The 22695-nt window shown below is 42.3% G+C and overlaps 1 protein-coding gene across 7 annotated transcripts in view; it reads right to left on the minus strand.

The window, feature by feature from the left end:
* The window catches only part of KIAA1671 (KIAA1671 ortholog), a 63806-nt gene that overhangs the window by 34214 nt on the left and 6897 nt on the right, over nt 1–22695 (minus strand). For all 7 annotated transcript variants that reach the window (XM_030286083.4, XM_072936266.1, XM_072936264.1 and 4 more), the window contains 5 exons: nt 9199–9324; nt 7330–8929; nt 6677–6770; nt 2074–5271; nt 1208–1321 (listed from right to left, as the gene is read on the minus strand). In XM_030286083.4, the coding sequence (XP_030141943.4) occupies nt 1208–1321; nt 2074–5271; nt 6677–6770; nt 7330–8876 (4953 nt within the window). In that variant the 5' untranslated portion in view covers nt 8877–8929; nt 9199–9324. The remainder of the gene's footprint in view (nt 1–1207; nt 1322–2073; nt 5272–6676; nt 6771–7329; nt 8930–9198; nt 9325–22695) is intronic.

Genomic DNA, 22695 nt, shown 5'->3' on the forward strand with positions numbered 1-22695 from the left:
AATGAAGTTGGAGAACGACAGCTGTATTTATCTGAGTACAGCACATGAACAGTTCAGTTATCCCAGCACTACTTCCAACAGCCCTTCTGTCCCACATTTCCTACCTGGCCAACACCACCTTTACATATTTGCACTCTAAGCTGATGGCACATAACTTTTAGGGGCTGGATAAATGCCCATTCTGTCAATAACCCAAATTCCTTAAGAGGAACCATGCTAAGAATGGGAAAGAAAAAGGGACATTAGCCCTTGAAAACCTTCCATGAAGCTTAAAGACTAGAACTGAAGAACAATCTGAGTCCCTTCCAAAACTCCAATTAGGAAACTTGTTTATAAAATCCTTATAGGTTTAGGTGTTCTCTTTTTATTTGCTAGAAGAAAACCCTGAGTTTCTTTTCTTTTTTTGTATTTTTATGTGTTCTCTGCTAAAGAGCTGCAAACAGCAGAGTGAGCCACGACAGAACAGGGCAGTGCAGCAGCTCATTGCAGAGTGTGCTGGCAGAGACAGGACAGGGAAGGTGACCTTGGGACGGTCCATGGGACAACATCCTTCAGTCTTCACTTTCCAAATCCTTTACTTCCCTCAGGAAACGTTGATATTTCATTTATTGCACATCTTTTGGAACATCCAGATCTTTGTTTTGTATTTCAGAACAACAGCTGGATGTAGGATGCTACTTCACAACACAAAATTTCACTGAGGGCTACAGTCAGGATATCCTTCTGAAACTGAGGAGAACAGCACCCAACAACATCCAGCAGGAATTCACCTCAACAATTTGTATGTTAGAGACAAATCAAACCACCCAAAATGTCATCTGTGATCTTTCACAGAAACTCTTCTCTGTTGCCGACAGAAAGACAATTAAACCCATCATTTCTCAAGCTGGGACACAGTTCTATTAGTCCGCACAAGCTGAGAAAACAACAAAAACTGTAATGCTCTAGATCCATCTTGAGTTCAGGATGAAAATTCCTCACTCAGAAAGTAAACTGAACAAGCTGCAAGGCTGAGGCTTTGTGCTGGAAGCTTTGGCAGGGAGCAGTGGGGTGGGATCCCAGGGAGGGGCAGCCTCACCAGTTCAACCCCCCAGCAAATGCTTCTCAGCTTGGCAGATACATCCTTCTAGCACAGCCCTTTGCAAAAAGGAAAACAGAGCTGCAGCTCCCTGATCCCACCCCAAACCCCTCCGCCAGGGTCACATACCATCCCAAAATCTGCTCTTCTCTCCTTGTAGAAAATGTGGTGGCTCCTCTGTGTAGACGCTGAGGAAAAGTCTGTTCCCTCTGTTTTATCTGAGCTCTGCTTGCTCCTGGGAGCCTGTAAAATACAGGTATGAATGTGATTAAATATACATGCATATGGACATACATATATACATTATATATGTATATATAAAAAATATGTCTTTTGGGAAAAAAAACAAAACAGGAAACTCAAAGCTGAAAACACAAAATAGAAAAACAAGATAGCCATGAACATCCTACACTTTAATCACAGAATTATAGGACCATTAAGGTCTTTTCCAACCAAATCCAACCTCTGGATTTCATTCACATGTCACTGTATGAAGGGAATCTCTTGCCATTCACCCAAATCAGGAAAGCAGTGGAGTTTCACAGACAATTGAAGGCCATTCACCCAGTAAAAATAAAAATAAAATTTGCTTCCTTTAGATAAACACAAAAAACAAATGGAGGTCCAAAAAGATCTGCTGACAATTTGTAAAATAAATCCAAATTACTTCTTTTCAAGTAAATATAAAATTGCAGAGTTAAAAATTTAACCTCCCAGCACTACAGAAATAATAAGCACACTTTTTAAAGCTTTTCCAAGCTCTCCACAAAAACATCAATAAGTATTTCTAGACTTGAAGCAAAAATAAGGTAATCTATTGCAATAGCCATTGCTCAAGAAAAGAGAACCCAAAAAGAAATGAACCCCAGTGAAAAGTATGGATCTGCTGCCCTGCTGCAGAGCGCCAAGCAGTGCTACAAGGACACAATAAAATCCTTAATAAAGAAAATTTCAGTTACAGTTATATTAAACACTTGGCCACCATTTGAAAATACCTTTTTATCCTCATGGAAGAATGGTTCTGACTGAGCTGACACCTTGTGTTTCCATGAGTTATCCACACTTTCCAAGGGGAAGCTTGGCCTGGATCGATGCAGGTCCTTCCTTGCCCTCATCTCCTGCATGAGGGGCAGGCTGTCCCTTCCTTGGCGGCATTTTTCCGAGTAGGATCGTCTGAGATCCGCGGGGACGGTCCCAAACCCAGACATGAAGCCCTTCCAATCGCTCTTACTTTTGAAAGAGTCGCCCTCAAACATTTTATTTGTGCTGTCTTTGCTTCTCAGCGTAGCGCTCCTCACTATGTTTTTGCTCCAATCGCCCTCTGGAGACACCTCCAAGAACTGTTCTTTTGTCACCAACTTCTTCTGCAAGAGCCCATCATCAGCCTTTAGGGACAGCTTGGGGGCCAGATTGACTTCCAGCCTCTGCTCTGTACTCACTGCATTTATGGGCTGTACCTTTTCAATTACAAATTTTGCACCCTGATTTCTGGAGGTCAGGCTCACTTCCTCGTCCTCATCAACAATGAAAGTTTTCTTCCTAGCAAATTCCACAGGTGAGTTTACCAACTTCTCTGGAAAAATGCTGCTGGGGTTTCCCCAGTAAGGAGGGCTGATCTTTTTGTCTTTGGACTTCTGCTTATCAAATTCAGGGCTCCGTAATTCCAGTTTCTCTTTGCTCTTTTCATTTAGGATTAGTTTCTCTGGCCTGTGCTGCTCTTCTGCACGTTCACCTGGTTTGTTATTAACTGAATAGTGGTCTGATCCACTCTTCCACTCGTTCCAGCTGTAGGTAAGAGTCATCCTATCTGACACATTTCTTTTGTTCTTGGATTTCTCCCTACTCAGTGAGCCGAGATCTTCAGAGAGCTTCTCCTGAACTTTACTGGCCTTTGCTGATTCTTCTTTATATTCTGCCATAAGCGCATCAATATCGAGAATTTGGGATCTGTACCCATCCTCAGCTTTCCTTCCAGGCAGATCAGAATTGCTGTCACCCCTTTTCTGGGGGCCCAGCTCGCTGTCCTTACGCACCTGCGAGGAACGCGGCGGGGACCGGGGTTCGTGGTAAGAGGAGATTTTCCTTCTGCCACTCTTAAGAGCATCTTGAGCTGAATTTTCCAGATCCTGTTTTAACAGGAAAGCATCAACATCTATAATTTTCTCTTTAGAATGATCCAGACCTTTTTCGTGATGCTGTTGGTTATCTTTCTTAGACACATGAAAACTACCAAATGCAACATTTTTGGAGAAAACGACATCTTTTTCAACTTCTTTGACCCAATCCTTGCTAATACGCGCTTCCCAAGAATCTTCTCTACAAGTTGAACTTGTCACATTTTTATTTGGTTGCTGCAATAAAGGCTTGGACCTTCCAGGAAAAACAGGGTCCAGATTAATTGCTGCTGCCTCGCTTGAACTAGAAACCGTATTAATTTCACTTGCACTGGGAGCACCAACAAAGCTTTTCTCTTTTTTGATACCAGGAATCTGATAAGTCACTGCAAAATAAGTTGCCTTTGGCTCAAAGACAGAACTCTGATGTTTCATGTAATCATCAGGACTGCCAAGAACAGCTTGGTTAGCCTCACTCTCTTCCACTCCATCTTTGATATTTTTGCTTCTCTTTTTAAGTAAATTTTCATTCAATTGCAATGAATCTGTCCGGCTCAGCTTCTTGATATTTTCAGGAGAGAGCCACACAACTTCTTCCACCTTGAGCGACTCATGAGGCAAGGTCCTCCTCCTCCACCTTTCAGAAATCTTCAAGTCAGAAACACTACTTCTGCTTCTCCTGACTTTCTCTTCTGCATCTGCTCCTCGGAGTTTCTCATTGTTTTCAGGAGCTGTACAAGCCAAGCTAAACTCCTGCTCTTTGCAATTTAAGTCCAGACTTTTCCTCAACCCAAAGGCCCCAGAGTCCTCTTTAGTAACATTCAGTCCTTTTGTATCAGAGGAGTGGCTACTGGAAGATTTAAAATATTGCTCACTTGCAAGCACTGAAGCCTGAGCCCCTTGTTTATTGCCACTGGTGGAAATCACTTCACGATCCACGTTGGTTCGGAATTCATGGATGTCTGTCCCACCTGCCCTGAAACTCCTTTTCTCAGAAGAGCATTTCACAACATTAATCCTCTCTGATTTCTCTACAGAAGAGACTTCATTCTTATCACCTTTAATTTCAGCATGTAGCTTGCTGACTTTTTCACTCATTCCCAAACCTTTACTTTTGTTTGTGGAATAAGGTATTTTCTCAGCTATAAACAGTGGCTCAGGATCAGTTTTATCAGAGTCTCTTTTCTGTTCAGGTAAAGTGCATTCACTGGAGAGAAAACCTCCAGGTTCTCTCAACACAGCCTTGCTTGTGAGAACTTTTGCCTCTCTGGCTTCTGAAGTAACATTATCTTCTTTCAAGTAAAGAGTGTGACTACTTATCTTAACAGACTGCCCTGTAGGTACAATGTCCTCATCAGTTTTATTCTCTTTCACAGATGATTTTCTAGTTCTGAGTGTCATGGCCTTTTTCTCAGGAACCATTGTGATGGCTTCACTAAGAGCTCTTTCACCACATGTCTGAAAGATTTCATACCTGGGCTCTATTCTTTGGTAAATTTGAGAATCTTCTGCAGTTTTGGGAGCGGGTTTTTCACTTTTTTCAAACAAAGATTTTTCTAAGACAATTCCTGGACCCATTTTCTTGTCTTCACTTGAAGAAGCTGGTTTTGGACTTTTCTCTACAAGTGCTGGAGGTTTTGATGGATCAGGCTGTTTGTGATGCTCCTTTGCAGTGGTGCTTTCCTCCCCTTCTCCCACCCACGAGTGTCTGTGCCCTGAAACCACCAGGTCCCGCTTTGCCTCTGGCTCCTGGATCTTTTTTGGTGAAGGATCAGCCCCAGAACACTCAGCAACGACGTTGTGCTTCTGCACATTGTGCTCAAACAGGGTGGCCCGGACAGTTTTAATGAAGGGCTTTTCCAGAAGAGATGGGTTTAATTTCTTTTCAAAGTTGCTTGTGAATGAGACAGAACTCTCACTCTGCTGTGAGAAATGCTGACTGTCTCCCAGGAAGCTTCCTTTCCTCTCCAGCTGATCAGGTTTATTGGTTATCTTTAAAACCTGACGGGATTTCCAAGGCTTCCCAGGAGCAAATGCCTCGGTGAAATCTGTGCCATGGGTGAGCTTCAGCTCCTTACTCTGCAACAAAAACTCAATGGTTATCTGAGTTTAAAAATGTTAAAAAACGTGTAATAACATTTATTTTAAAACTTACTTGCACCTTCTTTGTGCAGCAGAGCCTGTACTAGTCAAACACATCCACATTCCCTGAACACAAACTCCACTGAGATCAAGACTAAGGGAATGTGTAGCTCCAGCTCCTGAATCTTGATTTTAACAGAATTATCTCTCTAATAACCAGTTACATGGTCAAACTGCAAGGAACATGGAGATCTGAGTAAATATCACAGCTGGAGCTGCTCAGCTATGAGAAATGTTAAGCTGAGCCAAAGTAAAAAAGGAAAGATGGAAATTAGTATTTATTACCAATGCTTCGCTATTGTCTACTCACAGGAAATACAAGCAGCATTCTGAAATATGGTATTTTTAATAGCACTTGTTGAAAAGGCACAGCATGCAAACAATAAAGGGAATCAAAGAATATTCGAAGTCTTACAGGAGTTCAATCTTTTATTCAAGTTTAAAAATTTAAAACTCAGAGATTACTTAAGATTGTCTTTAAAAAAGCTGAAGAACATCGGAAAATTAACACTAAAGGTATTTATAAATGAAGGCTTTTAAGTCTGAGCTATATTCTTCAAGGAATTTCTTTAATCCTACTTTATTGTCAGATTCTGAAAACAGCACTTCCATTAATGAAATATTTTCTTTTTAGAACAAACTGCTCTCCTAGAAAATAACACAGAACTACAGAGACTTTGCACCTGTAGCTTTTCCTTACCACATACTCCTATCTTGGACAGGAAAAAAAGCCATGAGAACTCACTACAAACACCCCTAAACTACATTAAATCTTGTCTACCAAGAACTGTCACCAGAGAAATTCTGTTTTGCAACACTGAAGTGTTGCTTAGAAACGGAGATCCTAAAGCTTCCACAGCAAATGCCCATTTTCCTTGGAACACTTTGTTGTCTAAACTGGTCAGGTAAATGTTGTTGAGACTGACCAAGTTCCAGTCTGGGATTTACCAGGAGCTGGGACATGGATGCAGGAAAGCACAATCTTAATGCTCTGCCTGGAGAAAATAAAGAATAATCAGTGCACAAATCCACCACAGCCACAGGCAGTTCACTGGGGTTTCACACATCAGAAATCCCTTTAAAACAATGCACAGAATATTCTTCCCTCTCTAGCACTCCTACACTGAGCAGTGTGCACGTGGTGCTTGACAAACTCAGCTGACACAACACTCCTGAACTTTTCTCTGCACATCCTAAAGACAAACTCACACCAGCAAGTCCACTGGGATTGTGTCAGCCCTAATACTCTCCATACCAGTAAAAAGTCACTGACTGATAAAGCCACACACAACAGGACCTTGCACAGCCAGCTGGAGCCCCCCAGCTGCTGCCAGTTCCTTACTTTTGGATTTTCCTGCAGGTCGTGGACCGAGTCAGCTCCAGCCTCCCCAGGTTTCTCAGGCTTTGCTTCACCCCCTGATGTTGGACTTGAAAACCTGAAACAAAAGACTGGTGTTATTTCTTTAGTCCAGCAGTGAGCAGGGTGGCTTGCTACCAAAGCAGGCTGGCAGCAATTATCCATCAAATTGCATTTGCTGAAGGAGAAATATCACTATTTCATAGTAAATTACTCTATTTGGTGGTTAAATTGTATCTAGACCAAATTAATTTCCAAAATATAAATATATTAATTATTAATATTAACATAATATTTTAAATATAAATAATATTGTTAATTATGCAACTTAATTGTTAATAGAGGATTTACAGATACATAACAAGCTATAAAATCCCTCATTGACAGTTACACTTTGATGCAAAGGTCATACATAATATTAGCAGCTTTATTATTTTCTTCAGCTGTTGTCAGAATATATTTAATTTTCTCTTTTTTGCATTAAAAAAGGGAGGAAAGGAGCTTAAGAATAACAGTTTTTAAAAAATCACATTATGTGGAAGCAAAATGATCAACCTTTTTTTTACTGGACTGAGAGAGGAAGTTTTACTGAACAACATGAAGCCAAGAGGATTAAAGAGAATTTCTCTGTAACCTACATTTTGGTTAAGTCTGCAGAGAGCGGCCGTGACTGCAGTGACCGGCGCAGATTTCCTCCCTTCGCATCAGGATTTTCTGTTGTCAGCTCCTTGATCCTCTGCTGGATGGTCACACACCTGTTTTCCTTCTCAGCATTTGCTGGGAGAAGCTCTGTATCCGCTGTGGCACTGGGATTTTCCGAAGTAAACAAACTAATGTGTTTTTTAACACTACCTCTTAAGATATTATTCTCTTTTTCCGAGGAAGCTGCAGGACTTTCACAGCCCAGGTCTGGTCTTTTTCCCCCCTTATTAGTTCTGCTTTCATTGGTTGTTTCAGGGCTTCTTTCAGGACCATGCAAGTTAATAATTATTTCTGGCTTTGTCTCAATTTGTTCACTTTTAGATTTAAGTTTAGTTTCCCATGTGTATTTCCCATTATTTAGGATGCCAATGTCCTGACTACTGCATTTCAGATTTGTTTTAGAGGAACTGCTTTTATTAAATTCAATTTCTTCATGTTTTGGCCCCGTTTCAGACTGATCATGACTACCCACATCAGTAAAAGCAATTATGGATACATTCTCCTTGCTTTCATGAGATGAACCAGCCTTCTTGCAAGAAGAAAGATCTTTATGTTCAAATTTAGCTGTCAGGTCCATGGATAAAGGCCTTGGTTTTCTAACCCCAGATTTCTCCGTAGGAGATTTTTCCTCGGAAGCTTCTGCAGTTTGATGCTTTTGATCACGTAACGATTCCAGAAAAATGGCAGACACTGGTCTATTTTTTGCCCTTTGCTGGACATCAACAGAGAAATCAACTTTATTGTTTAGATTATTTGCATCATCATTGTTTTTCTCCCTTGGACCAACTTCACGAGCATCCTTCTTTTCACCGGTTTTGAGGGAGTTCCAGGATTCTGGTCTGAGACTGGAGGAAAACGACAAATGCCTATGGAGAGAACCCTCAGGATTCCTGGGTGTCTCTGCTGCTTTCACAGAGCCCTGGAGGTCCTTGAATCCCCTGTGCTCCTGAGCCCTTTTTTTCTCCTGGGCCAGGCTGACCTTGGCTTGCTCAGGGCCCCCTGGCTCGAACAGAATGACGGTGTTGGCGCTGGGGCCCGTGTAGAACGTCACGTTTGTCACCATGTCAGTCTGATTTCCAGTGTCAATGGCTTTCTGATCCACTAAGGGAGGGACATTGCCACTCAACACCTTCACAGAGGACGTTTCCTCAGTGGTCTTTCTCACCATGCTGCTGGATCTGAAGGCTGGGACGGGCGGTTTGACATTTGCAAACGTATCCGATGATTTCTCTTTACAAAAAGGCTTTGGGAAAAGTCTCGGCCTTGATCCCAGCGAGGGCATCGTTGCAGATCTCAAGGAATTCCCAAATTTCTTGTTTTCTTCGAGATTCAGTGATGCTGAGGCCTCCTTTGCCTTGTTGCTGGCATCTGAAAGCACACTGACATACACACGCTGTGCCTTCTCCTCAGCCCTGAGCTCAGCTAGGTCAGGGACTGCCGTCAAAGACGCCAAGGTAGAATTTATTTCTACTCTTGTTGCCATAGTTGGAATTACACATTCAACAGAACTGAAAAACTCCAGCAAGGAAAAAGAATCTACAAAAAAAAAAAAAAGAAAGAGAAAAATGCAAGTATTGATGTAGAGTCAGCACAAACATCAAATAACATCATTCTCACATAAATTCACAAGGAAGCAAACTCAGATTAAGGTGCCTTTCAGATATGCTGATCCCAGAGTTTATCACACTGAAAGACACAGTGTTCCTTCCCCAAAAAGCAAGAAACACCATTATTTACCAGCTTGGCCCAACAACCAAATGCAATGGCAATAAACATATCCTACAAATGTCCACGTTCCCACTCACCATAATTTGCTGCTGCAAGCAATCCATAGGGCCTGAATCCTTTCTCATAACGACAACAAGAGCTTGGTCACCACCAGATTAAGGACAGGGAATGTGATCACTACAGAGACACTGCCCAGATCTCACCTGCAAATAAACAAAATATTCCAAATCAGATGTGGCACATACACACACAATGCCATGTGGAACAAAAATGCATTCTAAGGAGAAAAAGCTGGTTCCCAAGCTGAAGTGACCTCATGCAACTGTAAAAAGGAGAAGAACGTTTATTTTTCAAACAGATATTAAATCACCACTTAAAGGTGTAACTGAAAGGTGAAGGGGGAAAAACTCAGACTGCAGCAAATCTGAACAGTTAAAACCGCATTTAGGTAAGACTGTTTGCATATTCAAGTGCTGTCAATCACTGGTTAAACACAGAGCTTTGCATTACTGTAATCTCAATTACTGTAATTTACTTTCTATTGTAAAGCCCTTTTCTGGGGCAGCAGTCTGTGAAGTGCTACCTGAGCAGCTGACCTGCAAACCGCTGATTTTCCATCAAAATGGAACTTTTACCGTGACAAAGCAGTTTTGTATCTCCTCATAGCAAAGGCAGGAGAAGAGCTTTGGCTTTAATTATATTCTCACTGCAGAGAAGTGGGAAAACCAGCAGTAATTAGAATTTCAGCTACAAGAAGTAACCTGAATCTTTCCTAACAGAAGTATATTTAAACTTGTAGCAGATGCAGGCAGCTATGTAAGGTTAGATTATTTTTTCCTTCAAAAGCTGTCATACTCTTCATTTTTAGAAAACTCACACTGTACTTCATAACCAGGGGCCCAAATTTGTGTTGCCACCTTCTTGTCTCTTTTGGGCAGCCTTTGAAGGGGCAGTTTTGGATTCCTCTCACTGGACCCTATATTGGTGTGAATTTACCATGCAAATAAACTTATTTGTAGATTCTGTGGAATATGGAGCTTCCTGCTTGTGATTATTAAAAAAACCCTACCAGGATCTTGCCTTCCTGAGTCTGCAGTCTGGAGAAGTGGTTATTTCACCTTCAGCTTCCCTTGACCAGACTTAGCCCACACTGGCACTGAAATTGCAGGGATTTATTTTTGTCCCTGCTTGTGCTCCCTCTGTCAGGCAGAGAATGAACTCCACTCACCTTGTCTGTTCCCTTTCATCTTCCAATCCACTTGGGAGTTCTGTCTCAACCACTTATCCCTGATGCCACCCCCCTCCTCCCAAGTCCATGACCTCCTCTTTCCAAAATAGCCACTAACCCAATCAGCTTATCCACATCAATCTGCCCCTTCCACCATCTCACAGATCTCCATGAAATCTTCCTCCCTCTCCCACTCCCTGTTCTAAGAAACGCCATCAGAATCCGATTTAAATGCTCTCCCATTCCAAGGATGCAAAGGTTTGGGAGGTGCTCTAAAAGGAAACTTGCTGGAATGAGGCTGATGCTCACAGGCAACATTGCAAAGGGAAAAATTCAGCTGTGAAAACAGCATCGGTCATGCAGTAGCTGAGAATAAATTCTCTCCTATCATTCTGTGGTCCCTGTTTCTCTGGAAAAGAAGAAGGAGGCACAGAGCTTCTTAAATGGACTAAAACTTGATCCTCAATGGAACGCAGAGCAGTGAATTTACAGCGTGGGACCTAATCCCTGGTAACAGAGCACAACTCGCTTCTCCAGCCAATATTCCTAACACAAAATTTACCCCTTCCTTAGTTTCATTACACTGCAGCTTTACAGGACTCTATTTTCCCCTACATAATCTACTCAAGTCAGTTTTCATGTTTTAAATTCCAATACCCTACAACAGATACGAGGCCCCAAACAGACAAGTGTTTGAAAAAGAACAAAAATTCAGTGGAAAAAATAATCACCTAACTTTGAAAATGATAAAGCTCCTTGATACAAGTACACTTGATAAAGAGGAATCATGTCATCAATGCCAAGTGTAACATACACTAGACACTGTGTCTCAGTTTTGAAACATATCTTGTTTTAGATAAAACTTGTTTCTTTCTTAGTAAAATACCTCTAGTCCAGTTGGCAGCGTACAAAATTTGGGGCAATTTATAAAGATCAACTGTAAATTAAACTGCAGGAGTATTTCAGATGCTGTTAATATTTAGTAATACTACTGTAATCGTGCTATTACAGTTGTAAATCCCTCACCATCACCTACATCATGTTATTCCCTCCCTGACCTCCTCTGCCCAGGGACAGTCAGCCGAGCTGCCCATGCTGCCCCTGCATGTCCCCACCCTGTGTGGCAGAGCCTCAAAGCCACCTTGTCCCCATTTCTGGGCACCTTATCCCCATTTCTGGGCACTGCTTCTCTCTGTGCCTCTCAAGCAGTGCCCACGCTCCCCTCGGCTGCGGCAGGTGCATTCTGCACACAAATTTAATTATAAATGGCACTGAAATGGCTCTTTAAATCCTCCTTTTATCAGAAAGGATGGCATATGAAGGCCTGGCTCTTCCCTGCTGCTCCTCTTCCTCAGCTTCCAAACACCTGTGACTGGGAATTTTTTTTCCCTGGGTTAAGCTGAGCCACCACAGGGTGTCACAGGGATGCACACACAAAAACCGCTCCAGGCCCCTTCAAATCTTAGTGCCCTCAGGTGTTGCCTGCATTTTTAATTAAAGATCTATCATTGCAAAAATTATCAACGTTACTCGTAAGAAACCAAAATGGATTATTCACTTCACAGGGTTATTTTTGCAGAAGATCATTTGGGAAGGGTTTCACCCCAAACACGCCCTCGCTTTGGCACTTGCCCACCCATCACACACACAACTATTATTTACATCACTGCTAATTCCTTTAAGCCTATTAAGGCAACAGCAACAGCCTGCAGATAATTTTTCCACCATGAACCACGTGACTATTGCCAACTTCCTCGCTCAGAAACAAGAATGTTTTAAATGACACAAAAAAAATCATCTATAATCTGGCCCTGAACCTCACAGCAGATAAACAAGTCCATCTGTCAGTCTCTAAGGGTGGAAAGCATAAAAAAAATCCACTAAGAAAATGTCTCTGCTATTAAAAAACCCAAACAAACAAAAAAACAAAACCAAATATGTTTATGACATGGAGATCAAGCAGAAAGCCTGGCTCCAGCAGCAAATACCCACTAAAAATGCTCCCTAGAAAATCACCTAATAAACATTAAGTTTTTCTTCTTTATATACAACTTTATAAGCAAATTTGCTTCTAGTATAAAAAAAGTATTCCCTTATTGTGTAGATACAGGAAGTATTTTGTATAATAACATATATTAGCAGCTCCTGAAAACATGGCTTTGTCTCTGAGTGTGGTTGAGAGGGTGGGACTGGATGATGGCTAAGGACTCTTCCAACCCAAACCAGTCTGGGATTCCATGATTCTGTTCATTCCCCTGGCCCAACAAGCCACAGGAGCTACTGGGAGCAATGACCATAAACCAAGATTTCATCTCTTCTACAAAAGGTTGTCCCACTGTCTAAAATGATTCAGTCTTTACAAAGATTTTTTCTTCTCTCTTTTCTCCTTCCTGTCCTCACTGACCGAACTCTGGGGTCAGTCAGCAGCAATCCCCGTCCGTTCTCCCCAGAAATCCTCCTTCTGCTGCTTCCTGCACTTGGAGAGGTGCTGATTGGATTAAATAAGAATTAACAGAGCAGATCCTATCACTTACTGTGCACGTACAAGTGTGAGTGCTGACAAGAACATAACTTACTACAGCGCAACAAAAATAACACAAAGAAGGAAAAAAAACCCTTATTCTGAAACTCTCATAACCAAGTAGATCATGAAACTAATTCAGTAAAAAGCAGGCTTTTTCTATTTTTGGGTTTAAGCCTGATTCACATTATTATTCACTGCAGTAGGATCCATCAATTGCATTTAAGAGGACATTCAGGGTCTCTTAAAGGGAAATATTATCAAAAATACTTTCATAATGGCTCTAATTTTTTATTTGCCAGGACAAATTAATTCACAAAGTAAAAACAGCCAATAAAATGTATTTAAATTATCTTTTCCCAGATTCACAGTAACTCAGTTCTGCTTCTCAATAATAAATACTAAAAGCCTGAGAATTAAAACTACATGTTCCAAATCTCACAAACCAGATCTGCAAAGCCCCACAGATCACTAATTTTAGAATTCCAAAATATTGTAAAATTCAATATATCCTTCCTCCATTTCCCATGTCCAAGTCTCTTGGAATCTTCTTTTCTTTTACAAAAAGAACTAAGTGCTGCTCTTTTGGACATTAGAGTCCAGTCCCAACCCAAGGATGAAAGGCTCCACTCTGACATTTCCTCCCACTGCAGAAAAGATTAGCAATTTGTTAAATAAAGTGTCCATCCTATAAATAGCAGCATTTACAAGCACTCGTAAATCTCTAATTGCTCCTGCCAGTACAATTGCATAATGATCATCACCTGCCAGAGCTTCACCCCCATGCAGCTGCACTAAAGAGCTGCAACATTTTCAACCACTCGTTCCATTAAGTGCTGCCACCTCAGTGCCACGGGGAGAACTTTACACCTTGTATTTTGATCTCTGTGCTGCAATGATTAAAACGGTAACAAGTTATAGAGCAGCAGTTTCAGTAATTCAAGCTGGCCCCACAGAGGCCATAACATTTATTTATTAAAGCAAAAAAATTGATGTTAAATACACTGGAATGTTCAGTATGAATTTAAGATCACATTCCTGATGTAGCAGGACAATCAGCTGGGACACGGATTCAGGAAAACATAGTGAGTGTCCTGGCACAGGTTGCCCCATCCCTGGAAGTGTCCAAGGTCAGGCTGGACACAGCTTGGAACAACCTGGGCTAGTGGAAGCTGTCCCTGCCCACAGCAAGGGTGGCACTGGATGAGCTTTAAGGACCCTCCAACATAAACCAGTCTGGGATTCTGTGATTAATTTATGGTGGAGTAGGATTCAACAGCAGAATGCTACTGTGTGTAACCAGGACAGAATGCACCATGATGGTGTGGGGCACAGGGAGTCAGCCTCCAAATTTCCTTGAATTCATGAGACAGAGACATGTCTGGAAAGAATGATTTGGGTAAAAAACTACATGTAATAATCTGTTTCCACAGCTGTCAGTCCATGCTATTTTCATAACAATGTCCATATAAAATGTAACTCATCAGGATTAATGTACAAAAGATTGTTCAAGTTCTTTCTGGAAAACAACTTCAGAATGCCATCCTTTAGAAACATACAGTTTGCGACCACAGATTTAGTATCAAGTATCCATTTTCTGTAATGGGCACTTTATACTAAGCTCCAAAAATTTCAGCTCTGGGTTTTGGGGGCAATGACCACTACTCTACAAACAATTCAGGCCAACACCTTGGTCAAGATTAACTTTGTCCAAGCCAGGTCTTGGCTGGAGATTTTCCTCTTTGTACTTTGTGTTCTACTCAAGAGATCCCTCAAGAGCACAGGGACTGACAGAGCACGCTCGGCATTTCCTCTGACCTGCACAACTGCCTCATCACACCCCAATCTTCCACAATTTCCTTCTCCCAACCCTCTCATTGACAGTCACAGAGGAAACTCTCTTTCCTTCTTTCACAGAAGGTCTAATTTGTTTTGAAAGTCTCTTGAGTCTCAGGTAGAAAAAAACCCCAAGCGAATGAAAATTACATTAAATGTAGGTGAATCACCATTTTTTGGTACCAGAAGCTGCATATCCTCACCCTCCTGTGTGAATCATCTTTTACTTCCAGCGCTCCACACAAGGGATTCCACCCAGCTCATTAGTGGGTGGGTATTTTCAGAAAGTCCAATTCTTTTGGCAGTTGAAATAGGGAATAAAAGCAAAATCCTGATTTCTGCCAGCTAAGGATGACATTCAGCAGAAAAACATTAATTATGGGATAAGGCTGAAGTGAGGCTAAAAGTGTGTTTGTGCAAAGGTGGTTAATCCCAGCATGCCTAAGAGTGCTGTTCTGTTTGTTTCTCTCATCAAACCTTTGCTTTTGTGGTCAGCTTCAACTTCTGCTAATGTTCTTTTAGGTTTCATCCTTGCAAATGCCTTTAAACCACAAACAAGACCTGCAAATAACCTCCCCATGCAGTTTAGCAGGGGAAAAAAGACATTCCAGAAACAACTGCATTGCGTGCCAGATAAAATATTAATGATCAGGTTTGGCTACAAGCAAGAAAAACTGACTATGGAACTGAAAAAAGATAAGTAAGTCAAATTAAGGCTCTTCCAGGAAGATGTTTGGTTGTTTCAGGGAGGACTTTATTCTATCTGCAGATCCCAAAGATCAGTGGGGTCATGTCCTGGACACAGCAGAAGGTGGGTACTTGAATTTGCAATTTGGCAAATTTCTCCTCATACCTTTTCAAAATCATCATGGAACTTCCTGCTGGCTAATTGCAACGTGGTCTTCTTGTTGAAGGAAGCTTAACTTCACTTTTAACTGTATTTAAAACAAATTTTGGCTAGAGTTAAGTTTTTCTGCAAGGATTCTGAAGGAATGGGTTAAATCCCTAACTCTCTTTTTGGTATCTTATGCTACACATCCTGAATATGATGGAATTAATCAAAATCTAATTTATTTATGCGTCCTTTGAGTGTATTTTCTCCATGACCTTGCTTTAAAAAGGTGAAATTTGGCTCATTATAGTTTCAGAAATACATCAAGCAGCTACTGATCCCTCTGACCTCAAGCAGGCAGCGCTTTCCAAAGCCCCCAGAAGTGAGGCAGGGCTGTTTTTCCAGAGGTTCCAGCTTTGGGTGGGAATGCTCTCGTTTGGCAGGCACACCATGGACACAGCTGAGGGAGTGTAAGGAGATGGATGAGCCAGCTGCAGCACAGACAGAAATATGGGATTGAAAAACAGCTTTGGCGTTCTTCCATTTGATACTCCCCTCCACGATACCACGCTCCGTACCATGTTTCAGCAGTAAAAGGAGCTTAAAGACCACCCACACCTGGAAATATTTACTGTAACTGTGCATATTTCTCATCCTCTTGGCAACAAGGGAAGAGGAAGGACAACTGTGTGATCTCAGAGCTGACAGCACATGGATATCACCACTGGATTTTGTTTTATTCGCTGCCTTCAGAACCACCAGCTGCTGCAAATACTTTAAAAGCAGCAATTATATAATTAGGACATTTTCCTCCCAAAACAGTGGTGGGAGCTACTTGGACACTGACATTAGAACTCCTTGATGAGCAAAGCCTGGCAGCCAGCGTGGGGACACCAAAGCTCATGTGAATTGTGGGAGGTGCAGCACTCCCGTGGGAGACAGGGCTTGGCTGACCTGCTGAGGAATTCAAGTCAAAGGATTGAGCGAAGCAGATCCGTGGGCTTTGGTTTATTGAAAAAATCCACCTACTTGTTACAAAAATAGGCAAGTGCCTCCACAGCACTTTGAAGGCTTCAGAAATAAAGCTGACCCATGGCCCTGTGCCCCCCAAGCAGGAATCAGGGGAAGGATCTTTTCACACAAACTCAGCCTCTGAAGGTCACTGTTAACACAGAAATAGCATGAAGTGAGAAGACATTTCCTGCTTGCCTTCATGCACAGCAGGTGCTTTTGTGTCAGAAGGACAAAGCCTCTAATCCTCTGATCTGCCTCCTCAAATTCTAATGGATTTCCAGCGCTGGAAAACGCATTTGTGGCCTGGCACAGTAAACCACCTTCAGAAAGTACACCCAGCTCAAGCTGTCTGTGATTGACATGGGGTCATCAGGACGAATTTATAAATACTGAGCCTTTGTACATTCATCTGTGTGCTGAAAAATTAACTAAGGTATTGCCATATGGAGAGAAAAAAAAGTGGTTTCATCCAGACTTTCAGAAAACTTTAGGCTACTGGCCTTGGAGCACGACCTTGAACACACCGAAAGATCGCTTCAACAGTTTAACCATCTGGAGAAAACTTGAACCCATAAAACTGGAGGACAAAGGAAAGAGAGTGATGAGCTAGAAGACCAAAATCATGACATTAAAAATTATATATGTGTATATACATAGCTATGGTGACTAACGTGTATCAGAGGGCTACGAATTAACATTCCTTTTCTTCTGCAAAAACAAGAAAGCAGGTTTACAGTGCATTATTTTTATACCTGTACTTTTCCTGACAGACACATTTGGAAGCTGCACAGTCAAAGACTCATTCACAAAGAGCACGTGGCAGCGACTGATAAAACACTCAGAGCAGAGATGCTGCAATAGATTACGCTGCTCCTAAGCTTTCACCTGGACTAAAAGAAACCACATGCTCACAGCCTGGCTCAGGCTGGAAGGGACCACACAGGGTCATCTGCTCTCATATTCCTGCTCAAGCAGGGTCATCTCAGAGCACACGGCACGCGGTTCTGGAATAACTCCACTGAGGGAGACTCCACAGCCTCTCTGGGAGATCTGGGGAAAACTGTCACTGCACATTCTTGGTACAAATATTTATGTACTGCTTCAACTCTCACAGCTCTGCCATCAGATGTCTTCTCTGATTTCTTTTCAGATTTCGATTTGGCTGCTAATGACACATTTTCTATCAAAACAGAGAGCCAACACTGTGTCACAGCAATTTCTCCACTCAGTCCATCATTCCACCTTTCAGATATTTGATTAGTCAGAACATAAGCACGTAGTCGAGTTCAGTCAACAAGCAAATACACTCAAGCCCAAAATACTCGTACCAGGCACGGCTCTAGAAATGAACTGCAGCTGCATGGGAGCAAGCACTGATAAACAGGGGGCTGGACCAGGTGGTTCCCAGGAACAGATGATTCTGTTCTTGAAAAAAAGAATCATTTCAAAGCCTGCTCCTCTGAGTTGTATTTCAAAGTCGCTCCTCTTCTGCCCTGAAGATGAAGCCTGCAAAGCTGCAGCACAGCAGTACCGGGCTGGAGATAAGGAGATCTCCCTGGTACTGCTGCAGGAGATAAGCACTGTGACAAAAGACTGGCAGAGCTGGCACTAATTAACAAAACAGCTCCATCTCCCAGGCAGCACCTCCATCCCCAGCTCTACAGCAGCAGTTCAAGTGCTTCACAGAAAAGATGACCCAACTTGCAACAGGAGAAATATGAACAGTATTAAAGTGGATTAATTTTACTCCAGTTATGTCTTTCAGGATACTGATAGAGCCATTAAAACTCATTCAGATCAAATGGACATAACCCTCAGATTTACCATTTCCACTCCAGTCTCACAGATATTGAAAAAAGCACAAGACCAAGGAGAGATGGGTGGATCTATTCAGAGTCAAATAAAATATTGTTATAAAAGCAAATACTTGGTGGCATAAATCATTCTCTCAGCCAAAATCCCGTATGTCACCCTCTGCCCTAAACACACTGACACACTGAGACATGAAATCCTTTTGCCTTTCAGGTTGTTCCCAGTGTTCCAACAGCTCTTTGATCTCTTGTGTACTGAACCTGGCATTAAATCAGGTAGGATATGGTGCTGCAGCAGGGCGCTGCCTCCTGCCAGCCATCAATAAACTGCCCTGAGCTGCACACCCAGAACAAACCTGCTCTGCCAACAAACCCTGACTTGTGCCAGAGGAGCTACTGCTGCTGCCTTGATGATTAAGGCTCCTCTTTTTCCTTCAGTGGGCACATCTGGCTTTTCACATATGCAGGAAATAGGTTTTTTTCCCCACATTAATGCAAATGCCCACCTCAGAACCACTGGCTGGGTATTGCCAGCTTGTATGAGTGTCCCTTTGGTTGCCTGTGAGCAGCACATTGTTACCAGCAATCCACAAAGGAGCTTCCTCTTCCCACAAAGCCCCACCGATGGAACTGAGCACAAAGGGTTGTGTGTGACTGTGAGGAGCCAGAGCAGTGATGCTGCATTTCTCCTCATTTCTGAACAAAAGGGTGTTTAAGCCAAGAACTCTGACAGCAACGAGTCTGCACATGCATTGTACACTACCTTGTTCTTCAGAAACACAACATTATTCAGCAAAATCAAGGCCTGTAATGAATTATTGATAACACGTACACTATCCAAAAGCTTAGTGTGTACTAAACAATCTCCACCTCCCTACATGCTTGAGAAAGCACAGAACGGGGAAAATAATGCCTATTAATTGAAAGACAACAGTTCAGGCACTAAAAACATTAATGAATTTATTCAGGGGAGTGAAAGAGAAAAATAGCTGGAGTGGGAAAAAACAGCTCTGAAATCCAAGTGGTGGCACTGGCAACCTGGGAGTGCCTGGATGTGCACAAGCACTCATGTGGAACATCCCCAGCACAGGGACAGGGACCCCAGGGGCTGCTCAAACCACACTCACAGCTTTTTTTTTTTTTTTTTTTTTTTTTTTGGCACAGAAGGGCATTTGTAACCACAAGTGAACCCTGGGGGCTTTTTAACTTTCTGGGAAGTTTTAAGCACAAAGAGCAGAGAGGCACTTTTAACACATCCAAATGAAGATAGAGGAGTAACATGAAAGCACTTGAAACTCCTGGTCCAATGCAGAGATCACCTACATTTTAAGGCAGGGTAATAATGAATAGCTGACACAGGCATATTCTGCAGCTCACAAAAATTAGGAGGAATGAAAGATCACAGGTTTGTCCTCACCAGTTCATCCAGACCTCAGCACCTAAGCACTCACTTGTCCATGAGCAGCCAGACCATGAAGCTTCCCACAAATCACCCCCACCCACCACGCTCACACCACAATTACAGCAGCCCTGGCACCTGACCCCTGTTTCTCAGAGCATATCCAAGGAAGGGATTTAGTAACTTGAAAATTATCTCACGGTGAATTTAGAAACCCCCTTCTGAAGTTATTACAAAGAAGGATCCTTGGACTGAAATCTGACTCAAAAGAAAACCAGGATATGCCGAGTTCTCCCAGCTCCCCACCTCTGTTCATGCCTGTCCCCACAAAGCCCCACAGTGAAGCATGACCCACTGATCCCACTGTGATCACTGCTAACACCACTGGAGGCCTCTGCAAGGCACGAGACATTCACCAGCCTCAAGAGGCACAGCAAATGCTGCAGCTACTGAGAAATCTGCTGAGCCAACTCCCTCGCTGGCCCTGTTGGCACAGATCTGCAAGTTCAAAGGGTGGCATAAAGCTGTCATAAAAACAGATAACTGGCACTGAGTCAAGAACTTCTGGAGGAGGAATCCCACCTGATCCAAATCGGTTCAGAACAGGAGCCACACCAATTCAAGCAACTGAATGTGAAGTGGCAAAGTTGGAAAGGAAAGATCCACATGTCCCAACATCTTTCATGGGACAGCAGCTGGTACAGGATACTTCAGAAGCGACCTAGGCACAAAATCTAATTTCCTGTCATTTTCTAGTAATCTGCAGCTTTGAGACTTGATGAGCCAACAGTAGACACCTGCTTAGTGAAGAAGATTAGGCAATTTTTTTCCTTTTGTTTCATCACATATGAATCAACCAGCAAACCACAAGGTCCATGTGAACTACCGGACACAAACTCTGCCCAGGAACTGCCCTGATCAGACTGATGAGTTCTCCTCCCTGAAGTCATCAGGTTCAAGAGCCAAAGTGTTCAAAAATCAGCATTAACAAAAAGCAGGCAGACAGGCTGGAAGAGCTGTGTGGCCTGTTTGCTCTGCAGCAAAGTGATAAACGCCACAGATTCTGAAGTCTAATAAAAACCAGTCCAACCTACTACAAACACTGTCTTGCACATTGGTAAACAGTTATAAACAACCTTCTGTTAATTATATATTTTAAAATATACACTCATGCCTTAACAAGTTTTTCACTCCAGCCTTCAGTCCAGCTGTGAGCAGGAGCAGAGCCATCAGATCTGACAAATTGTGGTGCTGACTCTCTCTGTGAGCAGCTTCAACCCTGGCCTCTGGGGGCTCAGTTCAAGCCCAGCTTCCCAGGGTTATTAGACCAGATGTGACAGAGAAGAGAGCACAACCACTTCTACAGTCAAGATGAACAAAGATGGAAAAAGCTTTAACCTTAAAGTAACCATTTTCAGCATTTTTGAAGTGTGCAAATCTGGCATGAAAACCGTTAAATTAAAAATAAACTCAGTGGAACTGAAACAAGAATTTTGGAGACAATTTGAAAAATATATGAACCTTCTCCCTACAGAGCCAAGCCTGTGAAAACACCATCTCAGCCAGCCATAAATCTACAGTAGAACAAACCTGGATTCCAGATGAATTGCTTTGTTTATTGTGTGCAACAATCCAATATCAACAAAGACAATGCTCTGTGTGATCATTACTTTACACATATATCACACACACGCAGCACAAATCATCTCTGAAGATTCTACACATGCTGATGTGGAAACAATACTAAAACACATTCCCAGTATTTAAGAACAAATAAGAAAGAAAAGGCTCAATATGGTTCATCAGAGGTGTCAGTACTGGGGCCTAAGTTACACAGGTGCTTCAGTGAAGTGCCTTTGGGAGAGGAAAATACATATTTCATCTTAAGGCTCCAGCCTCTCCAACATCTCCCTTCAATTTCCTCCTCATGTGTGAGCACCAACATGACAGTGACACTAAACAAGGAAATATTTCACATGAAGAACAGATTCACACTGAGCTCTACAAACACATTTCCTGTGTGTGACTACAACACAGGCTACAAGAAAACCTCTCCCTGCCCAAAACTAACCCTCTGTGCTCCGAGCACAGGGAAAAGGCTCCCATGGAATCTGCAAGCACTGCAGAAGCAAAAGGAAGCACAATTCCAATATGTTTAATGACTGAATTAGCATAATGCTCACGAGGCAGAAAGCAGCCTCCCTGACCTTCTTGAAATGCTGACCTGTAACTATTGATGAGCGTTTCCGATGGGTGCTGTGATTCAGCCAGCTGGGGAAGGAGGCAAGGAAACATCACTGCCCTGTCAAATGAGAGCAGGTCAGACATGTGGAAACCTCTCCAGCAGCCTCACACATCCACACAGGAATAGTGACTAAAACTCTACCTAGGAAAACAACAAAGATGTTGTTTTGAAGTTGTGCTGGAAACTCCGCTGTAATCAGAGTGATTCATTTAATCTCTCCTTTGCAGACAGCAGCCACAGAGCTGCCATGATTTTTTAAATATTCATTTTGTGAAGACATTAACTGAACATTATGATGACTTGTAAGAATTATGATACAGAAATCCGTATGTTTTAGAAATTCTTAGTACTACTTGGATAAATGAATATATCTATTATAAAAGAAGTGTTAGAAGAGACCTTAAAGCTCATCTCATTCCACCCCCTGTCATGGGCAGGGACACCAGGTTGTTCCAAGCCCTGTCCAACCTCGCCTTGAACACTTCCAAGGATGGGGCAGCCACAGCTTCTCTTGGCCAGATCTGTTACTGCTGTTCAAACATGCAAAAAATCCACACTGCATCATGTTTACAGCAAGAACAGGATGGTATTTAGATAACTCTGCAGTCATCATGATGCTGAAAACATTCTAATGACAGATTTACACTAATATTTGACATTCAATAGTGCCAATACAGTAAGACACTGT

The sequence above is a fragment of the Taeniopygia guttata genome, chromosome 15 (assembly GCF_048771995.1).
Source record: "Taeniopygia guttata chromosome 15, bTaeGut7.mat, whole genome shotgun sequence".
Taxonomy (NCBI): domain Eukaryota; kingdom Metazoa; phylum Chordata; class Aves; order Passeriformes; family Estrildidae; genus Taeniopygia; species Taeniopygia guttata.